The sequence below is a fragment of the Elephas maximus genome, chromosome 2 (assembly GCF_024166365.1).
Source record: "Elephas maximus indicus isolate mEleMax1 chromosome 2, mEleMax1 primary haplotype, whole genome shotgun sequence".
In the NCBI taxonomy this organism is placed as follows: Eukaryota; Metazoa; Chordata; class Mammalia; order Proboscidea; family Elephantidae; genus Elephas; species Elephas maximus.
Window position 1 is genome coordinate 150,003,078 of NC_064820.1, and position 23,225 is coordinate 150,026,302.

General features: G+C 42.8%; 1 protein-coding gene across 1 annotated transcript in view; it reads right to left on the bottom strand.

Moving 5' to 3' along the window:
* Positions 1-23,225, bottom strand: part of SPOCK1 (SPARC (osteonectin), cwcv and kazal like domains proteoglycan 1) — a 621,016-nt gene that overhangs the window by 174,003 nt on the left and 423,788 nt on the right. Inside the window, exon 5 of the mRNA XM_049873709.1 lies at positions 9,996-10,122. Coding sequence (XP_049729666.1) covers positions 9,996-10,122 — 127 coding nt within the window. The remainder of the gene's footprint in view (positions 1-9,995; positions 10,123-23,225) is intronic.

The following is a 23,225-nucleotide window of genomic DNA, read 5'->3' on the forward strand; positions in this document are numbered from 1 at the left end:
AAACTCTTATTTTTTTATTTAAGCTACATTTGAGTTATGTTTCTGTCACTTAAAATCAAAAGCATTTTGATGATACAGCTGGTATTTTATATTACTTTTCTGATGAATTTTCACTCATGGAAGTAAAGACTGTGACTCTAGAGTCAGGCCAGCATTCAAATATCTGCTCTGCTACTAGTGTTGGCTTTGGAAATTTTTATAGCCTCAGTGTTCTCATCTTTAATTTGGGACCTCATAAGTTTGTTGTGAGAATTAATAAAAAAAAAAAAAAAAAAGTACAAGGAAAGCACAATGCCACAGAACTTAATACATATCCAACAGTTAAGTACTACCGATGCTGTCATTGTTGTTATCAGTACTATTTAAAATGTTACTGTGGGGGAGACTACTAGATAATCCCAATAGCCACTCTGTCCTTCCTTTAATAGTAGAACTCTCAAATTTTAGCTTCCCAGAATAAAAAGCACATTTCCCAGTCTCCTTTACAGCTTGGTATGGCCTTGTGAATCAGTTCTGGCCAATGGGATGAGAGCAAAAGTGACATATGTGACTTCTGGATTGTGCCCCATTTTCTTTCCTCCTTTCTGCTGACTGGAGCGCATCAGCCATCTTGGACCCAGAGGTCAAAGCTCAACAATTCCAATCGTTGAGAACTACAGAACCACACGGTAAAAGAATCCTGGGTCCTCAACATTTCAGAGCCACCATATCAGCCCTAGGCTTATCTTTAGACTATTTACATACGAGAAAAATAAAATTTATTTTATCTGTTTCATTTGGGTTTTGTTATAGCAGTCAGAACCTATATCCTAAAACACAGTTGATATTTTTAATATGAGTCACACTTGCTCCATCCAGCAGCCCTGTGAAGGAGAAAGGAGGATGAAAACAAAGGCTCTGGGAGGTTAAACCATAATCCAAGATAAAAATGCCTGATAATAACAAAACTAGGCAAGAACTCTATCTAAATTAATAGTTAAGGCTTCTTATACCATATACTAGTTCTCATTGCCACATGATATTTGGCTAGCCCATAGTGAGGAAAAGCAGTTGAAAATGAATAAGGCCTGAAGGGAAAAGGCAAAGTTGGTATGTGTATGGTGAAGAATTTGCCACAAATCTCAAAATGTTTAGTTAACAAAGGAAAATTGCTTAGAGTTGGTTAAATGTCATGGACTATTTCTCCAAAGCCATAAAATCTCTATTGTTGACTCTTCCTAAGCAACAGAAAATCAAAATAATGAAAGCCAGTATCCTTATAATCATCTAGAATCTACTGCTGGATCCCTCATCAGACCACTGATGTCCACTGTGGTCAATGTGTACATGACTTTTCTTCCCCCACTACCTGACAGTGCCACATGGACAGGGATTTTTACTTCTTGTTGTCCGCCATAGGTCTGCACAGAGGGAGCATCCAATGGCTGCCAAATTGCTGCAGCTACTATTATATTTAATGCCATCACTATTGCCACTGTGCTCCAGCTTACTGATGCACAAAATGTGCAAATGCAGGCCTTCTACCTTCAATTTCCCATAATTTTATTTTCTGCTTAGTCAGAGGCAAGACCCTCACCAATAAGCCATTACGAGTTAAGATAATTCTCACCCTAGAGGTCCAGTGGAGGCAAGACTATCCAAAAACATCTCTGAAAATACTGACTGCCTCAACTCTGTCAAAAACAAAGAAGAGTAGCCACACATAAAAACTTTCCACGCCTGTCAAGGTCACAGGGTCATAAAGTCTGGGGGAGACTGAGAAGACACACTGAACTCGAAGCCATCTTGAGGAGTCTAACAAATTCACACTCTAGATTTGCTGTAATTCTCAGAACAGCCTGTTCTTGGGAAATGCCGGCCAACAGAGACTCCATTTGCCAAGAACTTGAAACATGACCTTTACTTGGTAGCAATTGTTGGAAACTATTAAATCGACTCTGAAAATAATATAATCTGCAGCAACAATATGCTGAAAGAAATGCCAAGCCTGTAAAGCAAGCTCTCTTGCTACTTCTCCCTCACGTATGCACACTCAGAGAACAGAAGAAAAACATTTTCTTTCACAGCAGTTCTTAACTCTGCATCTCTCTTCTGCATCTAGACATAAATGAGCCATTTGCTAATTGTTTAACAGCGATTAAGTAAGTAAATGTTGGACAGAGGGAGCGATGAGAGCAGGGGGGTGTTTTCCTGCTTGTTTTCAAATTACCAACAGCCAGGCTGATGTCGGAGAATATGGTTGGCTCTCTAGGGCTCCCAAGAACACAAGGAGAGCCCTGTTCTCAGAGGTCAGGCCGAGCATCCTAGCTTCTGTCTGGGAAATGACCAGTCATAGCCCTAACATCTGAGCTTTTGAGAGAGGAGGGAGCACCTTGAGATAAGTCAAGAATCCTGCTGGAGGCAGCCTGGCAATGAGACGCACCCAGGGCCAGGACCTAGAGCAGGAGGGACCATCCCCCTGCTCCTTCCGGAGCTTCTGGGACCCCAGCACCACTCCAGATTGCCTCATGTTTTCCAAAACTACTCTATCCTCCAGCAGGACAGAATCTGAGATTGCCCACCTGAGCCTGGGCTGGCCTGGGCCTCCAGTCAGTACATCAGTCCTCCTCTTCTTACAAGATTAAAAGTTGGAGGCAGGTCCCAGGTCAGCTTTAGTTTTTCAATATGGATAATAGGGGAGAAACAAAAGGGTTTCAGAAACGAGTTACCAGATAGTCCAGGAAGCTGTTGGCAAGAGACCTTTCGCTGATCTTAGAGCTGAAAAGACTTTCTATATGAAATTCAAACAATCAGCAAGACCGGCAATGACTTCCTGTGCACCTCTAGACTGTTTTCTTTCCATCTCTGCAACCACTATACAAATCCAGGTCTCACTTGCACCTTGACTGGAAAATTCCAGTAGGTTCTCACAGTAACTCTGCCTCCATTCCTGCTCCCAACCCATTCCTTGTGCTGCTGCCAGTGCAAGAAAATTCAAAAATGCAAATCTTTTCCCTAATGCTCTTGGGGTAAAGTTCAAGCCCCTACATACGGGCTTCAAGGTGCTAGAAGATGCGGCCCCTGATTACTTTTCTAGCTCCTTTTATTTAGCTAGTTACTCACCCCCCTTCCCACCCAACCCTACATATGACCAAGCCATGCTGGCACTGTAACCCATTCCTTCAGGATGCCATGCTTTCTTTCATCTCTTCAACCTCCATTTCTTCCTGACAAAATAAGCTGCCCATCTCTTCTCTACTCTTCTTCTAGTTGACGCCTTCCAGCCTTATGATCTCAACTGAACCATCGCTACTACTAAAAAGACTGTTTTCACCTCCAACCTGGTTGAGGAGACCTTGTCCTGTGCTCCTAGCCAAATGCACCTTGTCTAAATACCTATTCTAATGAAAAGAAATCACTTTTCAATAAGTTTACTTACCTTGTTCTTTGTGTGGCATTTCTCAAGCTGAAAGAACTGAAGAAGAAATTTAAGCCTCAATTTGGAATATTGAAGGGCAAAAGATTGAATGACACAGGAAATATCAAAAGAAAATGGAAAGAATACACGGAGTCACTGTACCAAAATTAACTGGTCAATGTTCAACCATTTCAGGAAGTAGCACATGATCAAGAACAAATGCGACTAAAGGAAGAAGTCCAAGCTGCACTAAAGGTACTGGCAAGAAAGCAAGAAACGAGGCTCCAGGAATTGACGCAATACCAATTGAGACACTTCAACAAATGGAGGCAACACTAGAAGCATTCAGTTATCTACAAGAAATTTGGAAGACAGCTACCTGGCCAACTGACTGGAAGAGATCCATATTCATGACCATTCCAAAGAAAAGGTGATCCAGCGGAATACAGAAATTATTGAATAATGTCATTAACATCACACACAAGTAAAATTTTGCTGAAGATAATTCAAAGATGGTTGCAGAAGTACATCGACAGGAAACTGCTAGAAATTCAAGCCAGATTCAGAAGAGGACTTGGAACCAGGGATATCATTACTGATGTCAGATGGATCTTAAGTGAAAGCAGAGAATACCAAAAGATGTTTACGTGTGTTTTATACTGTGTGGATCATAACAAATTATTGATAACATTGCAAAGAATGGGAACAAATGGGACTATATAAAGAACACAGCATCAGGATTGGAGGAAGACTCATTAACAACCTGCAATATGCAGATGACATAATCTTGCTTGCTAAAAGCGAAGGGGACTTGAAGCACTTACTGATGAAGATCAAAGACGACAGCCTTCAGTATGGATTACACCTCAACATAAAACAAAAACCCTCACAACTGAACCAATAAGCAACATCATGATAAACGGATAAACGAAGTTGTCAAGAATTTCATTTTACTTGGATTCACAATCACCACCCATGGAAGCAGCAGTCAAGAAACCAAATGGCGTAGTGTATTGGGCAAATCTGCTGCAAAAGACCTCTTTAAAGTGTTAAAAACCCAAAGATGTCACTTTGAGAACTAAGGTGTGCCTTGGAATTTTCAATCACCTCATAGCACGCAAAAGCTGAACAATGAATAAGGAAGACCGAAGAATTGACGCCTTTAAATTATGGTGTTGGCACAAAGAATAAGGAATATACCATGGACTGCCAGAAGAATGAACAAATCCGTTGTGGAAGAAGTACAGTCAGAATGCTCCTTAGAAGTGAGATTGGTGAGACTTCATCTCACTTACCCTCAACAAGATGGAGTGACACAGCAGCTGCAACAATGGGCTCAAACATAGCAATGATTGTGAGGACAGCCCAGGATGAAGCAGCGTTTCATTCTATTGTACACAGCGTTGCTGTGAGTGGGAACCAATTTGATGGCACCTACCAACAACACCTTCCTTGTAAGTTCCATGAAAACTGAAGCTTTGTCTATTTTTGTCCTTTGTCATATCTCAAGTATCTAGTACAATGCATGGCGCAGACGAAGAACTCAATAAACATTTATTGAATTTCTGGGCAGCACTACTTCACTTTTCCTGGCCGGGAGAATGTGATATTAAGGGCAGTTAAGAATGACTAGGCTGATCCTTATTGCCTAGAGGCAGGTTCAAGTGATCTATATCAGACTCTCAAACTAGCTGTAGTATTGGCCTTCCCAATGATATGCTTCTGTATCTTGTATGGGTTATGGAGCCTGAATAATCATTTATTGCCATGCAACATCCTATTCCTTCATCTCATGACTCTGTGCCTTCTTGTGCTCTTTACCTTTGATCCTGGGTAAGCCACAGAGCTCTGAGTGGCATCCCTGGTGCCAGGACACTGGAAGAGACCTACTTTAGAGAAAGGCTCCTAAATTAATTCCCCCAGTTCTAGGAGGCTAGTCAGGGCCCAGAAGCAGAAGGAAGGTTTGTTCGATAGGACCCTGAAGACAAACGACCAGAATGAAGGACAGAGCTGATGCTCAGACTTCTTCGCCAGCTGGTCCTGACAACGCTTCCCATAGCCTCTTGATCTACCTTCAAAGAAGTAAACTGTTCACCTGGAGAATGGTGATTATTTATTATGTATGGTGTGTGGGTTTTCCTGGTGATAATGGGACTAGGGCTGTAATATATTTTGACCTAAACTAATTTTTTTAAGTTTGACTTATAACATTAAATTGCTTCCTGTTATATAAGCATCATGGTCTTATCTATCCTTTGCTCCTGGACTCAGTGACCCAAAAAAGGCTTTAACTCCAGGGGATAGGAAGTAGTTTATTAATTCGCTCATTTATTCTTATAAATTGAGCATCCACTGGTGTTCCCCTGCAGCTTTGTCTATGAGACTAGAACGTCATCTTGAACCTCAATAAATAAGTGACCATATATTTAGGGGCAATAACTAAAACATTCCAAGTACTAAACCTGACCAGACTGAAATTTCCCCTTGTGAGGAAGCCTTTTTTAATGCCATGGGAGTTTAAAACTGTCTTCTGCTTTAGCAATCTTAAGCAATCAACACAAGTCTTCTGATTGAGTCTTATTTGTTTCATTTTTTTAGGAAAGAGAGAACACAAACTTTCTAGGTCATATATGATAGAAGACTAGGAGACTAAGGCCAAGAACCAGTGTCCACACCATTTTGCACTATAATGTTGCCTCTCTCACCACCACCACCACTCCCCTGCTTTTTTTTTTTTCTTAATTTCACAGAGTAGTAGGAAGATCACAGACATCCAGGCTTCATGCCTGGATGTCTAACTCGTCCACTGCCCTAATGGGAAACCTTGGACAAGCTACTCAGTCTCTTTGGGCCTTAGTATACCCCATCTATACAATGGGGAGAAGGATACTATACATTCTGATAAGAAGGCTTTAGGTTTCTTCTTTTGCTTCAGAGTAACTTGAGGGGAATAAAAAGACCATTGAGCAGGCCTGGGACGCTGAGGATTCAGTCAAGTTGGTGTAGGAATTTGGACACTTAAGGAACTGCTTCCTACATGCTGCTAGGGAAGACTTTTGAGGGCTCTGGCCAGAGGTGTCTGGAGATAACTTTTCTTAGAAGGAATCAGGAGTCATTGCAAAGGAGTCTTCCAAATCCTAATCTTAAACAAGCTATTTACCAGACCTGTATTTGCCACCTGTAGGCAGACAACCTTCTCAGACTCAAAAAGCAAACCCTTCTACCCAGGCTGCAGGGGGCCTTGACCATTGAGCATTTCCAGAGACATTCCCTGGGCAGCTGACAGCATTTCAAGCCACATCTGACAGGTTACCATTGCTCCTTATGGCTCAGGGGTCACTAGGAGCTGGCATTTTAAGCTCCTTCTGCAAATAAGAGACAGAGGCATGCAGGCACATTTTTGCGGGGGTTTGATGTGCAATATGCCACTCGCCCAAACAGCCCTGATCACTTGCTGACATTTCACGTCTCGTCTCCAATCTCAGGCTCAGGGATCAGGCAATTCACTGCCGAGCTAGAAGGAATCATTTGAACGGCATAAACTGGATCTTCACAGAAGGTGAATCATTTCAGGGAGCCTCTAACTCTTTCTGCAGAGCCCTAGGCTGGACGTTTAACTAAGTGACTCAGCCCAAGGTTGGACAGCTTATTTTCTCAAGCTTTAAGCTCCCTCTACCCTATGCACTCACATCCAAGATGGGTTATGCAGACTGTAATTTCCTCTTTCCTTCTCAGCTCAACTCCCTGGTGGCTCCTCTTTTGTCAGATCCTTACTAAGCACCCACTATCCACCATGCCCCATACCTGGTGAAGGTGCTGGCAGGTGTTGTCCCTGCCTCTAGGAGCTCACATTCTTAAGACAGAAAGGGACAAAAAGGCAAATACAGCACTGAGTATCTCACAAGCTTGATGGTTTTCTCACCTTCCAGCTTTGGCTGAATGTCACCTCTTAGATCATTCCCAATATCCACCCTCTTCTCCCTTGTCATCCCCTTCAGTGTTATGGCTACTCGGGCACCCTATCAGTTCTTCAAGCACATCGTCCTGCCTTAGAGCCTTGGCCCATGCTGTTCTCTCTACTGAGAACATCCTACCATACACTCTAGGGCCTTCTCCGCCTTCACTTTCAGCTTAAAGGACATCTCCTCAGAGAAGCCCTAAAAAGCAGACCTCTGCCTGCTGTTCTCTCTCTCTTAGCACCATGCTTCTTTCCACTGTAGAACCTGTCAAAACTTTAAATTACATATTTATGTGCTTGGTTACTTATTTATGTCTATCTTCCCTACCAGACTGCAGCCTCCAAGCGAGCAAGGATGGAGTCTATCTTCCTCCCTACTGCATTCCTATGTTCTGAACAATGTCTAAAACAACTCTAAGTGTTCTATTTATTGAATAGAATAATATTGAATAGCAAAAGTACAATAAGTAGTTGTTGAATGAATGGATGGTCCTTGCTATGATAAATGATTCTGGGATAGGAAGGGGACAGATTGTAGAGGGCCTTGCTAGTAAAAATAAAGATTTTCAGCTTAGTCCTAGAGGTCAGTGGGAATCTCTCACAGCATTTTAAGCAGGAAAGACACATGAGCAGACTTTTACTGCAGAAATATTCCTTCTGCTGTCCTGTGGAAATGGACTTTGAAGGTAGGGGATAGAGGAGACTGGAGGCAGGGAGACCTACTAGGAGGTGCCCATAAAAAATTGATGTTCTTACTACTCAAAGTGTGGTCCATGGACTAGCAGCATGGCCATGACCTGGGATATGCAGAATCTCAGGTCTGTTATATCAGAATCTGGATTTAGCAGGATTCCCAGAGGACTGTGTACACATTAAAACTGGAAAAGCTCAGCTCATTTAGTATATATTCCCCAATACCTAGCACAGTGTCATCACAGAGCAGGGGCACACATGATACTTGTTGAATGAATAAAGGAACTAATAAAGCAATGGGTATGCTACCGAAGCCCTAAAGCAGAGTACATGGGTCTGAATACAAGCCAGACTTACCTTCTGGCTTCCTCTTTTGTTAGATATATGTGAAAACCTGTGAGGATAAAGCTCTACTTTCAATGAACAAAAATCTACGACCTGTGCAACACAAAATCAACAGGGCAGAGTGGCCACAGCTCAAAATAACTCTGAGGACAGTAGGCAGTAAGGGTCCTCCAGGCCTGTGGAATCTCAGTGGTGTGAGGGTCAGGATGATGAGGGGGTCACAGAGAACATGAGCTAGCAGCAGTCTGTGCAGTGGGAGAACAACAGAGAGGGAGCCCCAGCAGGAAGGCTCTAGCCTCTGAGCCTGGAGAACCATGTGGCAATGCTCCTGGGGCGTCACTTAGAGTAACTCTCTCAGCCACAGACTCAATTCTTTAAGTGAAACCTTACACAGAAAAACAAGACACACTAAAGCAGCAGAGCTCTGGCTAGAAGAGATGGGGTGGGTCAGGGCCCTGCTTTCCCCCGCTCCCCATAATCACTTACAGAAAACTCCTGAGATGACATTAACTCCTTCATGCTTACCACAGTGTTAGGCACTAAGGGGTCACTTGATTTGTATTTTTGAATAAAGGCATCAATAAACAAACTCTTGTCAATTCTGTGGTTTTTCTTTCTTTAATTCATTATCCCTGTGAATGTACCCATTCCCAAACACAAATAGGCAACATTATCCCAAGGACAGTGTTTGAAGTTCCAAGAAAAATAAATAAATGAATAAATCACCTACCTCCTCCTCGTTCCTCCTGATCCGGGCCTCCCTGCTTGCCTAAATCCTACTTAAGCTTAAATGTCCCTCCTCTGTGAAGGTTTTCCTGATCCCTCCACTAAGAATAAATATGCCCATTTTACTCTTAGTCGCTTGTTCTATTAAACCATTTTCTCTTCATTGGTTTGAATAAAAATGAGCTGTCACCACGTTTAGGACCCCCTGAGAAAGAACAGTACCTTCATCCTTGCAGCTCCAGGGCCTGATGCAGTGCAGAACACCTTCTAGATATACGATAAATGCAGATTATATGTCTGCTTATATTATACTCCTTTCACTGTACTGCCCATAAAGCAAGACCCTGGGTCTGGCTGCCTTCTTTATTCCTCATGACTGGATCCTCATTATTCGAGAATTTCCACTGACTCACTAAAACTTATTTGCAACCCCCAATCAATATTTATGATGTTTTGTGGTCATTCGCAGGCATGCTCATGTCCAGAGTGGTGTGCACGTTCCCAATGGAAACCAAACTAGGCTGGTCCCATATTTGCTAATTCAGTGTTCACGAGACTTTATAGAATACAACTGCTGCAAATAACGAGAATCAACTGTATTTGCATCTTTTTAACAGCTTGTTACCTCACTTTCTCCAAGGAGCTCTATACCATGTTCAGAATCACCATTCCCCCTAACTCTTAAGCAATCCAGGTACATAGGATGTAACATTTGTATTTTGCTTGTCTCTTTGGTCAGATGTTATCTCTGAGTCTACTCACATGGCAGTTTCTCAAGGGCAAGGCCTAGAGCCCAGCAAACATCGTAGGACCCAGTTTTAAGAACAAGTAGATACAGTACTTTTGACAACACATAAGACAACAAAGTACACCAACCTTGGATGTATATGTGTGGCCATCAGAGCCACAGACCATGGTTGACTGGGCCACGGGACAGGGCTTGCACTTGACCAGATTTGAAGTTCCAACCCAGTGTTTGTGGGCCACATTCCCCTTCTTTTGCCTAATGGTGAGAAAAAAAAGGGGTAAGTTAGCTGAAGCCACAGTTCCCAAAGGTCTTTCTTCCAGGTTCCCAGGATAAAAGGCCACATAAATAAGAACGAGTTGCTGTTGAGTCAACTCCAACTCATGGCAACTCAGAGTAGAACTGTTCTCTATGGGGTTTTCTTTCTTTGTGTGATATCGCCCATCTTGTTTCTTTTTTTTTTTTTTTTAATTGTACTTTATGAAGGTTTACAGAACTACCTTCTCGTTAAACAGTACATATATTGTTTTATGACACTGGTTAACAATCCCACGACATGTCAACACTGTCCCTTCTCAACCTTGGGTTCCCTATTACCAGCTTTCCTGTCCCCTCCTGCCTTCTAGTCCTTGCCCCTGGGTTGGTGTTTCCCCTTTAGTCTCATTTTGTTTTATGGGCCTGTCTAATCTTTGGCTGAACAGTGAACCTCAGGAGTGACTTCATTACTGAGCTAAAAGGGTGTCCGGGGGTCATATTGTCGGGGTTTCTCCAGTCTCTGTCAGGCCAGTAAGTCTGGTCTTTTTTTTGAGTTAGAATTTTGTACTATATTTTTCTCCAGCTCTGTTCAGGATCCTCTAATGTGATCCCTGTCACAGCAGTCAGTGATGGTAACCAGGCACCACCTAGTTGTACTGGACTCAGTCTGGTGGAGGCTGTGGTAGTTGTGGTCCGCTAGTCCTTCGGATTAATCCTTCCCTTGTGTCTGCAGGTTTCTTCATTCTCCCTTGCTTCTGAAGGGGTGAGACCAGTGGAGTATCTTAGATGGCCGCTTACAGGCTTTTAAGAGCCCAGACACTACTCACGAAAGTTGAATGTAGAACATTTTCTTTATGAATTATGTTATACCAATTGAGCTAGATATTCCCTGAAACCATGGTCCCCACAGCCCTCAGCCCAGCAATTCAGCCCCTCAGGGAGTTTGGATGTATCTTTTGGAAACCCTGGTGGTGTAGTGGTTAAGTTCTACGACTGGTAACCAAAAGATCAACAGTTCAAATCCACCCTGGAAACTCTATAGGGCAGTTCTACTCTGTCCTATAGGGTTGCTATGAGTTGAAATCGACTCGATGGCAACAGGTTTTTTTCTTTTAATGGAGCTTCCAGCTCCATAGGGTTGGTGCTTTTTTGGAAGGAGATCACCAGGCCTTTCTTCTGAGGTGTTTCTGGGTAGACTGGAACCTCCAACCTCTCATTTAGCAGCCAAACATATTAACTGTTTGCAGCACCCAGGGACTCCAATAAATAACTAAGAGGGCTGGTCAAACAGGCTACGGACTGCTAAGAGCTCTTAGCCAACACTCCCATTTGTTCAAACTCATTAATGGGAGTGGGTAGATTTTGTTCCAAAACCCGAGGTTCGATCCACCAGAAGAACCAAGGGAAACAATAGAGCCATTAAAATTGTTGTAAAATATTGCTTACTAACATGGAAAGACATTCACAATACATTAAAAAAAATAAATCAGGGAGTGTGGTTTAATAAACTTTAGTACCTGGTACAAGTATGGCATATACCAGGTACCCAGAGAACAGCATCCCAGAGCTTTGGACTCTTCCAGGGCTAAGGAAGCTCTGATGGGCAGCCTTCTGCATGGATGACACAGACAACTCAGCAGTTTAGATAGAAACGAATCTCTAAACACAAGCGAATGACTTTATCACTGCTGTAGAAAACTATCTCTGGATACATTTTAAAGCAATTTCAGTCCAGCTTCCAATTTGCCATTTGATAGAGGCTCTGAGGTGATGTCACTTTCAACTGTTAAAATAATCAGAATTCTACTCTTTCATTCCAGCTTAAGTTTCCCCCCATTCTAACCTTTGTCATAATGATAAATGGCGCTATTAGGACGGCTTGTGTCCACGGAAAGAACCCCATCAGGGTATCATAAACCACTGAAATAAAGGCCTGCAGTTACTGCCACCCTTTCTCTCTTAGCCGAAGCTGCTTTCCCAGCAAACACATGGAAAGACTCTCAGGGCCGTGGGACTGAGTTCTGGGTGGAAGACAAGCATCTCTGGACTGCCCGTCAATCAGGTGATTATATGCCCTTGAGATGTTCTGCACTAGTGGTACTGCCTAGTGGTTAATGTTTGGGATCTGGAATCAGAAACACAAATTCAAACCTCAGCTCTGACACTTCCTCTCTGCATGACCTTGGGCAGGATGTTAAGCCCTGCAAGTCTCAGTTTCCTCATGTATAAAATGAAGGAAAACACTATTTACTTCAAACAGATTTATGAGGATTAAATGAGTTGATGTACGTAAAGTTCTCAATATAGAGCCTGGAAAATAAGCAGCAGTGAAAATGGTAGCTGTTGTTATAATTATTATCTGCCCCGGTAGATGGGGGTGTAGAAGATGAAATTATCATTGCCATAGAAATGTGGCTTAATCTTAAGGTCGTAGGTTTGGAATGGCATTTAATTCCCCAGAAACACTCACTTGGCCACAAGTAAGAATTTGTGTCCCGCAATTTGTGGGAGGCAGTGAGAGGAGAACGGTGTGTTTGGGAAATACCTGTTCCTTTGAGGGTGACATCAAAAAAGATCACTATGTACTCAAAACACAAGCCTTAGGGCCATCGGGGATCCCAGGCTGGACAGGCCATAAGAATGAGGCTGCTCTTACCAAAGAACCAGAGAAGAAAGTTCTATAAGGTTCTTTTGATATCATCTAGTCTAACTTGCTCATTTTACTAGTTGGGAGAAACTGAGGCCCAAGCCAGGGAAGAGCCTTGTCCAAAGGCATTCAGATGGTGAGCAGCTAGGCCCAGGATGACATTCATGCAGAGAGGGCCCAGGAGTGAATCTCCGTTTTTTGATCCACCTCAGTCCCACCTGGAACACCAACTTGAAAATTCTTCTGGGGAAGCTACATGTCTGTCAGTGGGAGTGTCCTCTCTCCAAGGCCTCCCTGCTTCCTCAACAGCTACCCACCTCGTTCTTCCCTCTATTTCTGGAGGGAAAAAATCTCTCATTTGCATTTTTAAATTGCATGAACATAAAGTATCCTATTATCCTTTGCCGAACATACTTTAATCTTTTAAAGTTTATTCTGGATTACTGACAAAGGGATGGTGGGTGGTGGGAATCCATGCAGCGGATGAACAGGCTGGCAGCATGGGGTTAATCTTAGAGTACACGATTCCTTCAGCCAAACACTGTGCATTTATCATCATTCACACAGCAGATTGTCTGACACCGATAATGAATCAGCAAACGCAAACAGAAGTTCTGGCGTTTGGCAGCCCCTCTCCTGGGTCAGTCCCCAGTGTGCATGCCCACAGCTGAAGCAATTCTTGTTACAAGTTTCCAGAAAGGGGCGATAAAGTTCAAAGAGTGGTCATCTTTGCTGGAGCAGATATAACCACATGCAATGATGCCCCAGAGGAAAGAGGCCTGAGGGAAGCTTAACCAAAAGTCAGGGAAGGGAGGAATGCACACTCAGTCGATGGCTTCGGGGGAGAGATGGTACCAGCCATCAATCACCAGTTAATGACAAGTCATCCCTGTCTCTGGACCTGAATGTCACCATATTATGTTCACTAAGGGGAGACAGAGAGTTGAGGCTGGCAGGTGCCTATGGAGGGCCTAGGCCTCAAGGATGTTCAGTAAGTCCCTTCTGGATGGTGGGTAGGTCCCTATGTGTTGACTACTGCAGCAGTGACTCAGCAGATATTCACAGAATGCCAGAACCAGAAAACATCTTAAAACTAATCTTGTCTAAAAATTTTATTTCACAAATCAGGAATTGGAGACACAGATGGAACGTGACTTGCATAATGTCATACAGAATTATGTCAAAGTTACTTGATGTGTATTTGTCAAATTAAATTTGTCCTGAAAATCACTGTACTGCATTGGGACTATTTTAATTCCCTATTTGGTGTCTGTATTTGCATTACCAGGGCTTAGTTTAATAAATTAAACTCTTTTGAAACAATGTCCCTGGATTTCCCTTGCAGAGAGGTAAGCTCAGCATACCCAGTGTCAGGTGGTCATGGGCTGTGCCTTGGGGGATCTAGGCATAAAGAAAGGCCAAGCCATTCTGATTTTTCTTGATTCTAATGAACAAGCATACCTGTTAAGTGAGTACAAATCCAGGTGTTCCTTGCCTCACTAGGACCCTAGTGGTGATCACACCAAACCCTGTGGTCCCTCCAGAGGCCAAGTTATTAAAAAGACACACCCTAGAAAATTCTGTAAGTACATGTGAGCCCATAGAGGCATAGCTTCCCTGGCTATTGTATGTGTGTTCCAATTTCCAGAATTCAGTGGAAATCATAAAAAATAACCAGCCCAGTTGGGCACTAGGGACTAAGTTCTCTAACTCAAGCTATTTCAATTCTTGAGTCAATGAAGAGTGAAATCCGATGAAGATGTCTTGATGGGATTGTCATGGACATTCATCAACTGGGGTGACACAAACAATTTAGTCTTGGAGGCAGGTCTTCCTATCAGGGGCTGAACCCTAACCCCACCCCAGCTTGGCTGTAGCTGAGGAGCATCCATACCTCCTACCAGATGGTGTCGCACAGAAAATACCAACCTGCCAACACCCTGCAATGCACAGCATGTACACAATCAGCAGATGATTGGTGCTATGGATTGAAACGTGTCTCCCCAAAATGTGTGTCAACTTGGCTAGGCCACGATTCCCAGTTTTGTGTGGTTGTCCTCCATTTTGTGTGGTTGTCCTCCATTTTGTGTTCTGATGTAATTTTCCTATGTGTTGTAAATCCTAACCTCCGCCTGTGGTTAATGAGGCAAGATTGGGTTATGTTAAAGAGGATTAGGGTGGCATGCAACATCCTTACTCAGGTCACAGCCCTGATTCAAAGTAAGGGGAGTTTCTCTTGGGTGTGACCTGCATCACCTTTTATCTTACAAGACATAAAAAGAGAGAGATGGAGACTTCATACCATCAAGAAAGATGCATTGGGAGTAGAGTGTGTCCTCTGGACTCAGGGTTCCTGTGCTGAGAGGATCCTAGACCAGGGGAAGATTGATGACAAGGACCCTCCCCCAGAGCTGACAGAGAGAAAAGCCTTCCCTGGGAGTTGGCACCCTGAATTCAGACTTCTAGCCTCCTAGACTGTGAGAGAATAAATTTCTGATTGTTAAATCCATCCATTTGTGGTATTTCTGTTATAGCAGCACTAGATGACTAAGACAATTAGCATTATTCCTCTTTTTGCTCGACTTCTTATTGTCAATCTTTTTTAAAAAGCCTGCCAAAATTCCCAACATTTATGTTTTTGAAGCAGAGTGATGATTCTTAATTACCAATCTGGTCATGCAACTTCCCTGCTGAAAAACTCTGCCTTCTTCCCACTTCCTGGGTAAAGTGTAAACACCTGGTTTTGGTGTTAAACTGTCCCAGCCCACCTTCACAAGTTCACTGTCTGCTCTGCTCTGCTCTGCTCTGCTCCCCTCCCCAACAGACACACACACACACACTCTGACTGCCACTACATATTTTTCTTCTAACCACCCTCAGTTGTTTCCCAGAATCCAACAAGGACCTTTGTGCCTCTCTGTGCCATCATGTGGGTTTGTCCTCAACCTAACACACCATTGCTACCCATATTTCTCACCTCTACTTTTCTACGCCTAGTGAATTTCTAGGCTTTCTTCAAGGCCCAGCTCAAGTCTCCTGGAACTCTTCTGCAGGCAGTCAGGCTGTGCTCCCACCCACAATGACCCTGTGATTGCTTCTGGTCAGGCTCCTTGACTAATCTCCAAGTTAAGGAACTTTGTTCAGCTTGATCAAACATTAAGAGGCTACTATTATTTCAACAGGACATGGAGTACACTCAGGCTAAAAGCTTGGAAGCCCATCCTGGTTGCCTCTCTTTCCTTCCCCCACCACTTCCCCCATCACTCAGACCTGTTGACTCTATCTCCAGCCAACATATCAGTCACTTACGTGTCTCTTATACATGCTATGCAAATTCAAATCTGTAAGACTTGACAAATGCTTTCCAACTGCAAAGTAAATTTCTACTCCTTGTTCAAGCTTCAAATCAATTGCCTTCCATTAAGTCTTTCCTGGCCCTTTCACCCCCATTCCAAGTAGAGTTAACCATGACAGTGTTTGTTCCAGCATTATACCCTGTGTAGACCCACCTGTGACATTCAATACAGTGTAAAGGAGTTCGTGTCTATCTCACACATTATTCTGTGCACTCCCCAAAGGTGGTAGCCAGGTCTTAATCATTTTTGTGTTCCTGGTGCTTGGAAATATGGTTGACCCTCAACACATAGGTTTGCTCATAAAATAAGTGAATTTATTAATTTGAAGATTTAGAACTTCCCCTTTTATTTCTGGAAATTATTAGCACTCACTAGGAGACCAAAAGTTTCCTGTTGTTTTAAGCAGCAAGAATTTAACACACTCTTGTTTGCAGAAATCCTAATTCAGACACACAAAAAAACAACAATTAGCAGTAAATTCTACAGAATGCTGAAAGGAGGGTGGAGGAGGCCCTCCTGTGCATCAGAGGGCTGAAGGATCTGCACACTCTAGAGATCTGCACACTCTAGAAGTCAGACTCTTTCCAAAGCTGGGTGAGCACTCTGATGTAGCGGTCTCAAATAGCCAACAGATACTAATCTTCAAGATTCAGGAATGAGAAGTTGAAATTTCCAGGAATTCCTGGTTTATTTTTTATGTGTTATTTCTCCACAATGCTTTATTTGTGTGTGTGTGTGTGTTTAAATAAATAAGAAATATTAAGATTAGCAGTGTTTACAAAGAAATGTAGCCTTGAGTGAAAATATAAACATTGGAGACTGTCTGCAACCTCAACTGGGTAGTATTCGTATGTATAACATCTGAATCTCCCGACAAGGGTCTGGTCTACAACCGATCATGGGGATGACACAGGACCTGGCAGCATTTTGGTCTGTTGTGCATAGGGCTGCCATGAGTTAGGGGCCAACTCAACAGTAGCTAACAACAACAGCAGCAAGTTAACAGCACTACATAGAATCACGCATTGATAGTGCCAATTTAAAGACTTACTTTGCTCCAAAGCTATTCTCTGGAACACATAGAAATTCTATAGCATATACTACGTAAGTAAATGTATGACTATTCATTTTATTTGCAAGAACAACTCAACATTAGAAAGCTGACAGGACTATAAACACATTCTTACAACACGGCAGGAGGTATGAGCAAGACTGACTAGACTGTAAGCACTTCTCTCCTGTGTACTCCTGTCCTGGCTCCCAGAAGTGTCAGCCTTCACCTTCAACTCCATATGCTAATATTTCCTAGGCTTGCTTTTGACTTGACATCAGTGAATTCCTTTGAACCAGTGATATCTCTACAATGATCATTAGGTTTGAATTCTCACATGAGAAGAATAATACTTTATCCCATTTTTCCTATTTCTTGACTGGTTTTTCTCAGGATTCAGGAATTAGAAAAGCATCTAAATTTCCCATGAAATGCTGGGAAGGAATTCCTACATGGAAATACTACCCTGATGATAGGGATCGTCCTCAGTGCCAGGGACTCTGCCTGCTCCCCACTCAGAAATCTCTATCCTCACCAACCAAGGCAAGTCCGTACCCTGAGGCTTCCCCACAGTTGACAACACCAAGGGAATCTTTGATGATGTTAGTGTGACCCAGCATTTCACTTGACCATGGGCAGCGTGAGACGTGGCCAGTGTCTATAGACGGAGGTGGCAGGACAGAGACTTTCAGAGTACATTTTAAAGCAATAAATGCATGTGCAGGTGTAAATTTCATGACATGACATCAATCCCACTGCATGAAACTCAAACAATCTATGTGTAAAATATTTTAATAATGGGATAGCATGAGGTTGCTAAAATATAATTAGTTGAATTGTTAACTGTTTTCTTTCACTTTTCAAAAAAGTGGCATTCATTTGACTCAGTATACTGTATTTTCTACAATGTTTGCCTAACTTTAGAAGCAACTATTTAACTTTGCATATGAATAACTAATGGAGAAATAAAGGAATTCCAGATAATAAATAATGGCATCAGCACTCCACTTGTTTTGCATGTCTACTATATGCCAAGCTAAAGGCCCTAAATGCATTATCTCCCAGATTCCTCACACATAAGGACCCACTGAGGATTGATACTATGATTATTCCCATTTTTCAGATGGAAAAACTGAGGCTGATGTAATCAGCTTCAGGCATAGGACCTTCTTTTCTTTCTCTCTTTGCTCTCTCACTGGGTTTTTAAGACAAATTTGTGGGGTCAGAGGAGTAGAAAACCCACCCAAGGATGATTCTTTTTTTTTTTTTTTTTTTTCCACAGTATTATCAGCTTTGTTCATTGGCAGCCAGGATTACATGCATTTTATTGTCATGTTAATATCAAATTGCCCATTCAAAGCCAGGATTGAATCTGTTTGCAAAATCAAAACTAATTGCTTCTAAAGCCGGGATGGAAGATACACAGAGAGTTGACATAGTGGCTGTTTTGAACCAGAGACAAAATAATGAATGTTAATTGAAATGAAAAACATGTTAATCATTGAAATAATCTGTCATGTAAGATGATGCTATAGTTCCTCTGTTGTTAGGGTTATTTGAGTCATTATACTAAGTCATAAAATTGCTCAGGAAGAGTGTAATGGCCTGTGTCATTTACAAAAGCTGCTCTGATGAAAGAGACAGGCTCCCACGTGAGATATTCTACATCCTCGTATACATGGGCTTGCAAGTCTCCTTCCTTTTCCAGACGAAGAAGGTCCCAGACACTAGCTCCTGTTCAAACAGTGTTCAATTTTCCAACACATGGCTATTAAAGAACTGCAGAAAGAGCAGCTAAACATTTACTGACACTTTGTTGCTGCTGATACTACTACTATTACTACTACTACTAATAGCTAACATGTTCTGAGTTCTTACAACAACTATCTCATTTATTTCTCCCAGGAGGCCCAAGAGAGGGATATGGTGGGGCATGGGGAGCTGTGAGGAGGTGTGAGTAGAGAAGACTTCGTGGGCAAAGGAGACCTGGGGTGATGGGAAGGATGCACACTTACAAGGTATCAGGATGGAGGCATCTACTGAACCGAGCTGGGAGTCAACCACAGGGAAGCTAGCACAATTATGCAGCTTCATCCCAACTGGCTTGGCTCAGGTAAGGAAGGCGAGGGTCATGATGAATCCCAAGTCAAGGCTCAGAGACATCAGGAGAGACAAAGAGTCCCCAGAATAAGCAAAGAGTGGTCAGCCCATAGGCATGCTTCCAGATCATCACCAAGCCAGGTTCCTAAAGGACCTTCAAACCCACAGGAAAAGTGCATGTTTTACAAGTCTTAAGGCAGAGTCAGGGTCACCAAAAAGACATGCTCCTGACATGGATGCCATCCAAATCATGAAAGTCTTTCTGGGTTTACCTCTGGACTGTGATTCATTGCAACTTTGGTCTCCATGACCTGCCCTTCATTTGGGCTGTGTAATGGCCAAGGCAGCTGAGGAAACATCCACTCTTCACAGATGAGAGGAATCAGATGAGAGTTTCCAAGAACACTGCTTGTGCATATGTATACCAACCACGTAACATACCCTCAGGGACACAGGACTGAGGATATGAGGAAGGAAATTGCTGCTGTTTCACCTGTACGTCTATCATTTGATTCCCTTACAACCATGTATTGTGGGCCTGATTTTTTAATAATCTAAAATAGAAATGCATTTTCAGAATTCTAAAAGAAATATATGCTTCCAACCGACACCTGTTTGCCAGCCCCCATTTCTCCAATACTGTTTAAAGAAGCCCAAGTTGTCAAGGTCAGTGAACCAAAGAAAGGTCTCCCAGTGCAGAAAGGACGGCTTAAAAAAAAAAAGTTCACCAAGATTAAAGCTCCCTGACCAGTCCTCAAGGTTTCAGCGGAGACCAGGAAGTAGGATCAATTGTATCTGAATTAACGTTCACATTAGCATATTTTGAAGGTCTGTTTATGCAGAGGTTCCTGGATGGTACAAATGGTTTGTATTTGACTACTAACCTAAAGGTTGGAGTTTCAAACCCACCCAGTGGAGCCACAGAAGAAAGGCCTGGCAATATGCTTCTTGAAAACCTTATACCAAATCAAAACCCATTGCTATCAAGTCGATTCCAACTCATGAAAACTCTAAGAAGTAGTTCTACTCTGTAACACATGGTATTGCAAGGAGTCGGAATCGACTCAACAGCAACGGGTTTGGTTAAAGAGCTTTAAAAAACGAAGGTATAGACATTGCAAACATTGCTAAAATTCAAGAGACGGTCTTTACCTTTTCAACAAACACTTATTAAATACTTACTATGTACCAGAACCTGGCAAAGAACTCAAAGGTAATGCTGGCAGTATATTAAATATATTTCCTAGAACTCATATTACATTTAATGATTATTATTATATATAATTATCATACCAAATTACTCCTAATGACTAAATTTATTCGAGGAAGGGCTTACCTTAACTTTTTCATTCTCATTCACATCTTGAGACATTAAAGACTTTCACAGACTGCTCACTTTTCCCAAAAAATCTCTATGTGGCAAGAACTCTGTTGTTAACTTCAGGCATCCTACCATGCCACTCCACGTTTAAAAGCACCAAAAGCAATTTGTGTGGCCAGTTGTACAAAAGGCAAGGTGCAAAAGGAACTTGCCAGGTCACAAAACCAGACCTCTGGTGTCTCACAGATTTTTGGAAATCACTTGAAACCGAACACTTACATACATATATCCAGGGATCCTAGTCAAACCGACTTCTAGCCTCAAGCCCAGGATGCCCTCAGTGTTCCCTGACCAGGTCAAGAGGATTGTCAGGCTGATATGATTATGTAAATTCCAGTAACTGGTAGGAGACTCTGCCTCTGCAGTCACCTTTCATTACCTGAGTGACAGAGTACGGTCAGTGACACTGAGGCGCTCTGTGAGGCACAGACGGTGATATTTTAACACAAAGTTATCTTGCTGAACAAACACAGCCAGTGGGGTCTCCATGCAAAAACAGTCTGCACACATACAGGCCCCAATTAGAGCTCTGCTTCATTAATGAAAAGTGCAAGGCCAGCAGTGTAATAGCAAGTTATTAGGGAAATGCAAACGAACAGTTGAGCTTCCTTTATTCCCTCAGGATAATGGATAGTGGTGTGCTCTGTTTAAAAATCCATTTCTTCCTAACAGGGGAGCAGAAAAGAAATTGTTACTTTACCCACTGACCTCTGGCTTCCTGCTTTGATTTCTTGTTTTGCTGCTCTTCTGTGTTCACTGACCCAACAAAGAGAGGTCCATCTCTAGCTGAGACCTTAGAGGAAATCTTTAGTAATGGACACTCTAATTGGAAAAAATCAAATAATAATAAAGAAGGCCCAGGGCCGAGAATTTCATTTGGTCTCCCCTTCCTGCGTGTTCATAATCCTGCCTCTTCATAGGAGGTGTCAGAGGAGCTGAAGGTCTTGCTAACGCAGCTCCTGGCTAACTATTTGTAAGCTCAGGTGTGCCGGCAAGGGTCAGCGTACGCATATGCAATTCTGTCGTCAGCTCTGATGCTATAATCTTGGAAAACATTTGCTTGCTTTCCTTGGGGGCAATTAATGGTTACGGAATGTGTGTGTGTGTATGTGTGAGAAAAGACCCCACATTTGTTTCCAGTCACCAGCAACAAAGCACCCCATTCTGGGAGGGCTGCGTTTGATCTGCCTTAGGAAGAGCAAGGCAGCAAAATGAAGTGGAAGTGGGTGGACCACATTGGGGACTTGGGTGTTTTCAGGATAGGACAGAGGCAGACCAGAAGCTTAGAGGGACATGGCATCTGAGGAGATCATACAGACACTCACCCACAAGCCATGAACACCATCATTCACCAAAAGCACTGCTGAGGGCTGATGCAGCCAGATGAGCATCATAACTTTCCTCTGCTCCAAAAGCTTTGTTCACAATCGGTGTCAAAGGATAAAAGACACAGCCCCTGAGAAGCTCTTTCTTGCCTCTGTGGTCCTTGCCGGTAGAGAATTTTCTAGATGGGTGACCAAGAACTAAGGCCAGCTGCCTTGGTCTGGTGTTTTCTCCAATGTGTATCTTCCCTGCCAATATCCTCCCACCCTTTCTCAAGGGCCAGCTCCAATGCCACCCACTCACTCCTACCTCTGGGCACATTTGCCCTGTGCTCCCAGCCCTTTGTCCATGTGCTGTAGCTCTTTAGCACTGGCTGCTTTGGGCTACTCTCAGTTATATACTCTGTTGACTCTCTTGATGAGAGGCTCAAGAGACTGTTGGCACAGGGAAAAGTAAACCCACGTGTCCCAGTGCTATTCCAAGGTGGATCCTGGACCAATGTTAGAAGTTACCAAGAGAAAGTCTTTTGACTCAATGTAAGAAAGATGACTCAGACACTGAGAAATGAGTAAGAACTGTCCAAAGACAGAGGGGATACCTCAGAAGGCAGTGGGAGGCAGAGGAGTTCAAGCAGAGGCCACCAAAGGAAAGGGATTCTATAGAATAAAGACTATGGCTTATTTAAGCATTCTTCTACAGGTGGACATCAAAGAGGTTGTTTTCATTTCTTTAATATTGTAAAGAACACTGCACTGAACATCCTTATCTATAAGTCTTCATGTGTATCTCTATTTAATTTCATGAGATGGATTTCCCAAAATGGAGTCATGGGGTCAATAAGGCCAAACTGCCCACTAGAAATGTTTCACCCATTTACACTCCCACCCACAGAACCTGAGAAGGAGCACGACTCTATTACCCCAACCCTCGGTTCCTCCGAGTTTGATCAGGCATTGCTCTGAGTGCTGGTCTGACATAAAGTGTTTGGATATACCACCAAAGGATCATAAATAATCAAGAGGGCCATTAAGAGCAACAAACCGCTTTCCTCTATAACACAGGCTGGAAAAATGACATAAGGAGAAACTTAAAGTTGGTGAGCAGGTAGTTTAGCAGGAAATCAAACATCACCCCAGCATGTTCCAATCATCTTGCAGGTGTATTGTGGGCTCATGCATGGTAAAAAGCAGCATCTGTGAGCCTAAGCACCCTCCCAGGGGTTAGGTTGCTCATTGCTGAGGCTCTGCA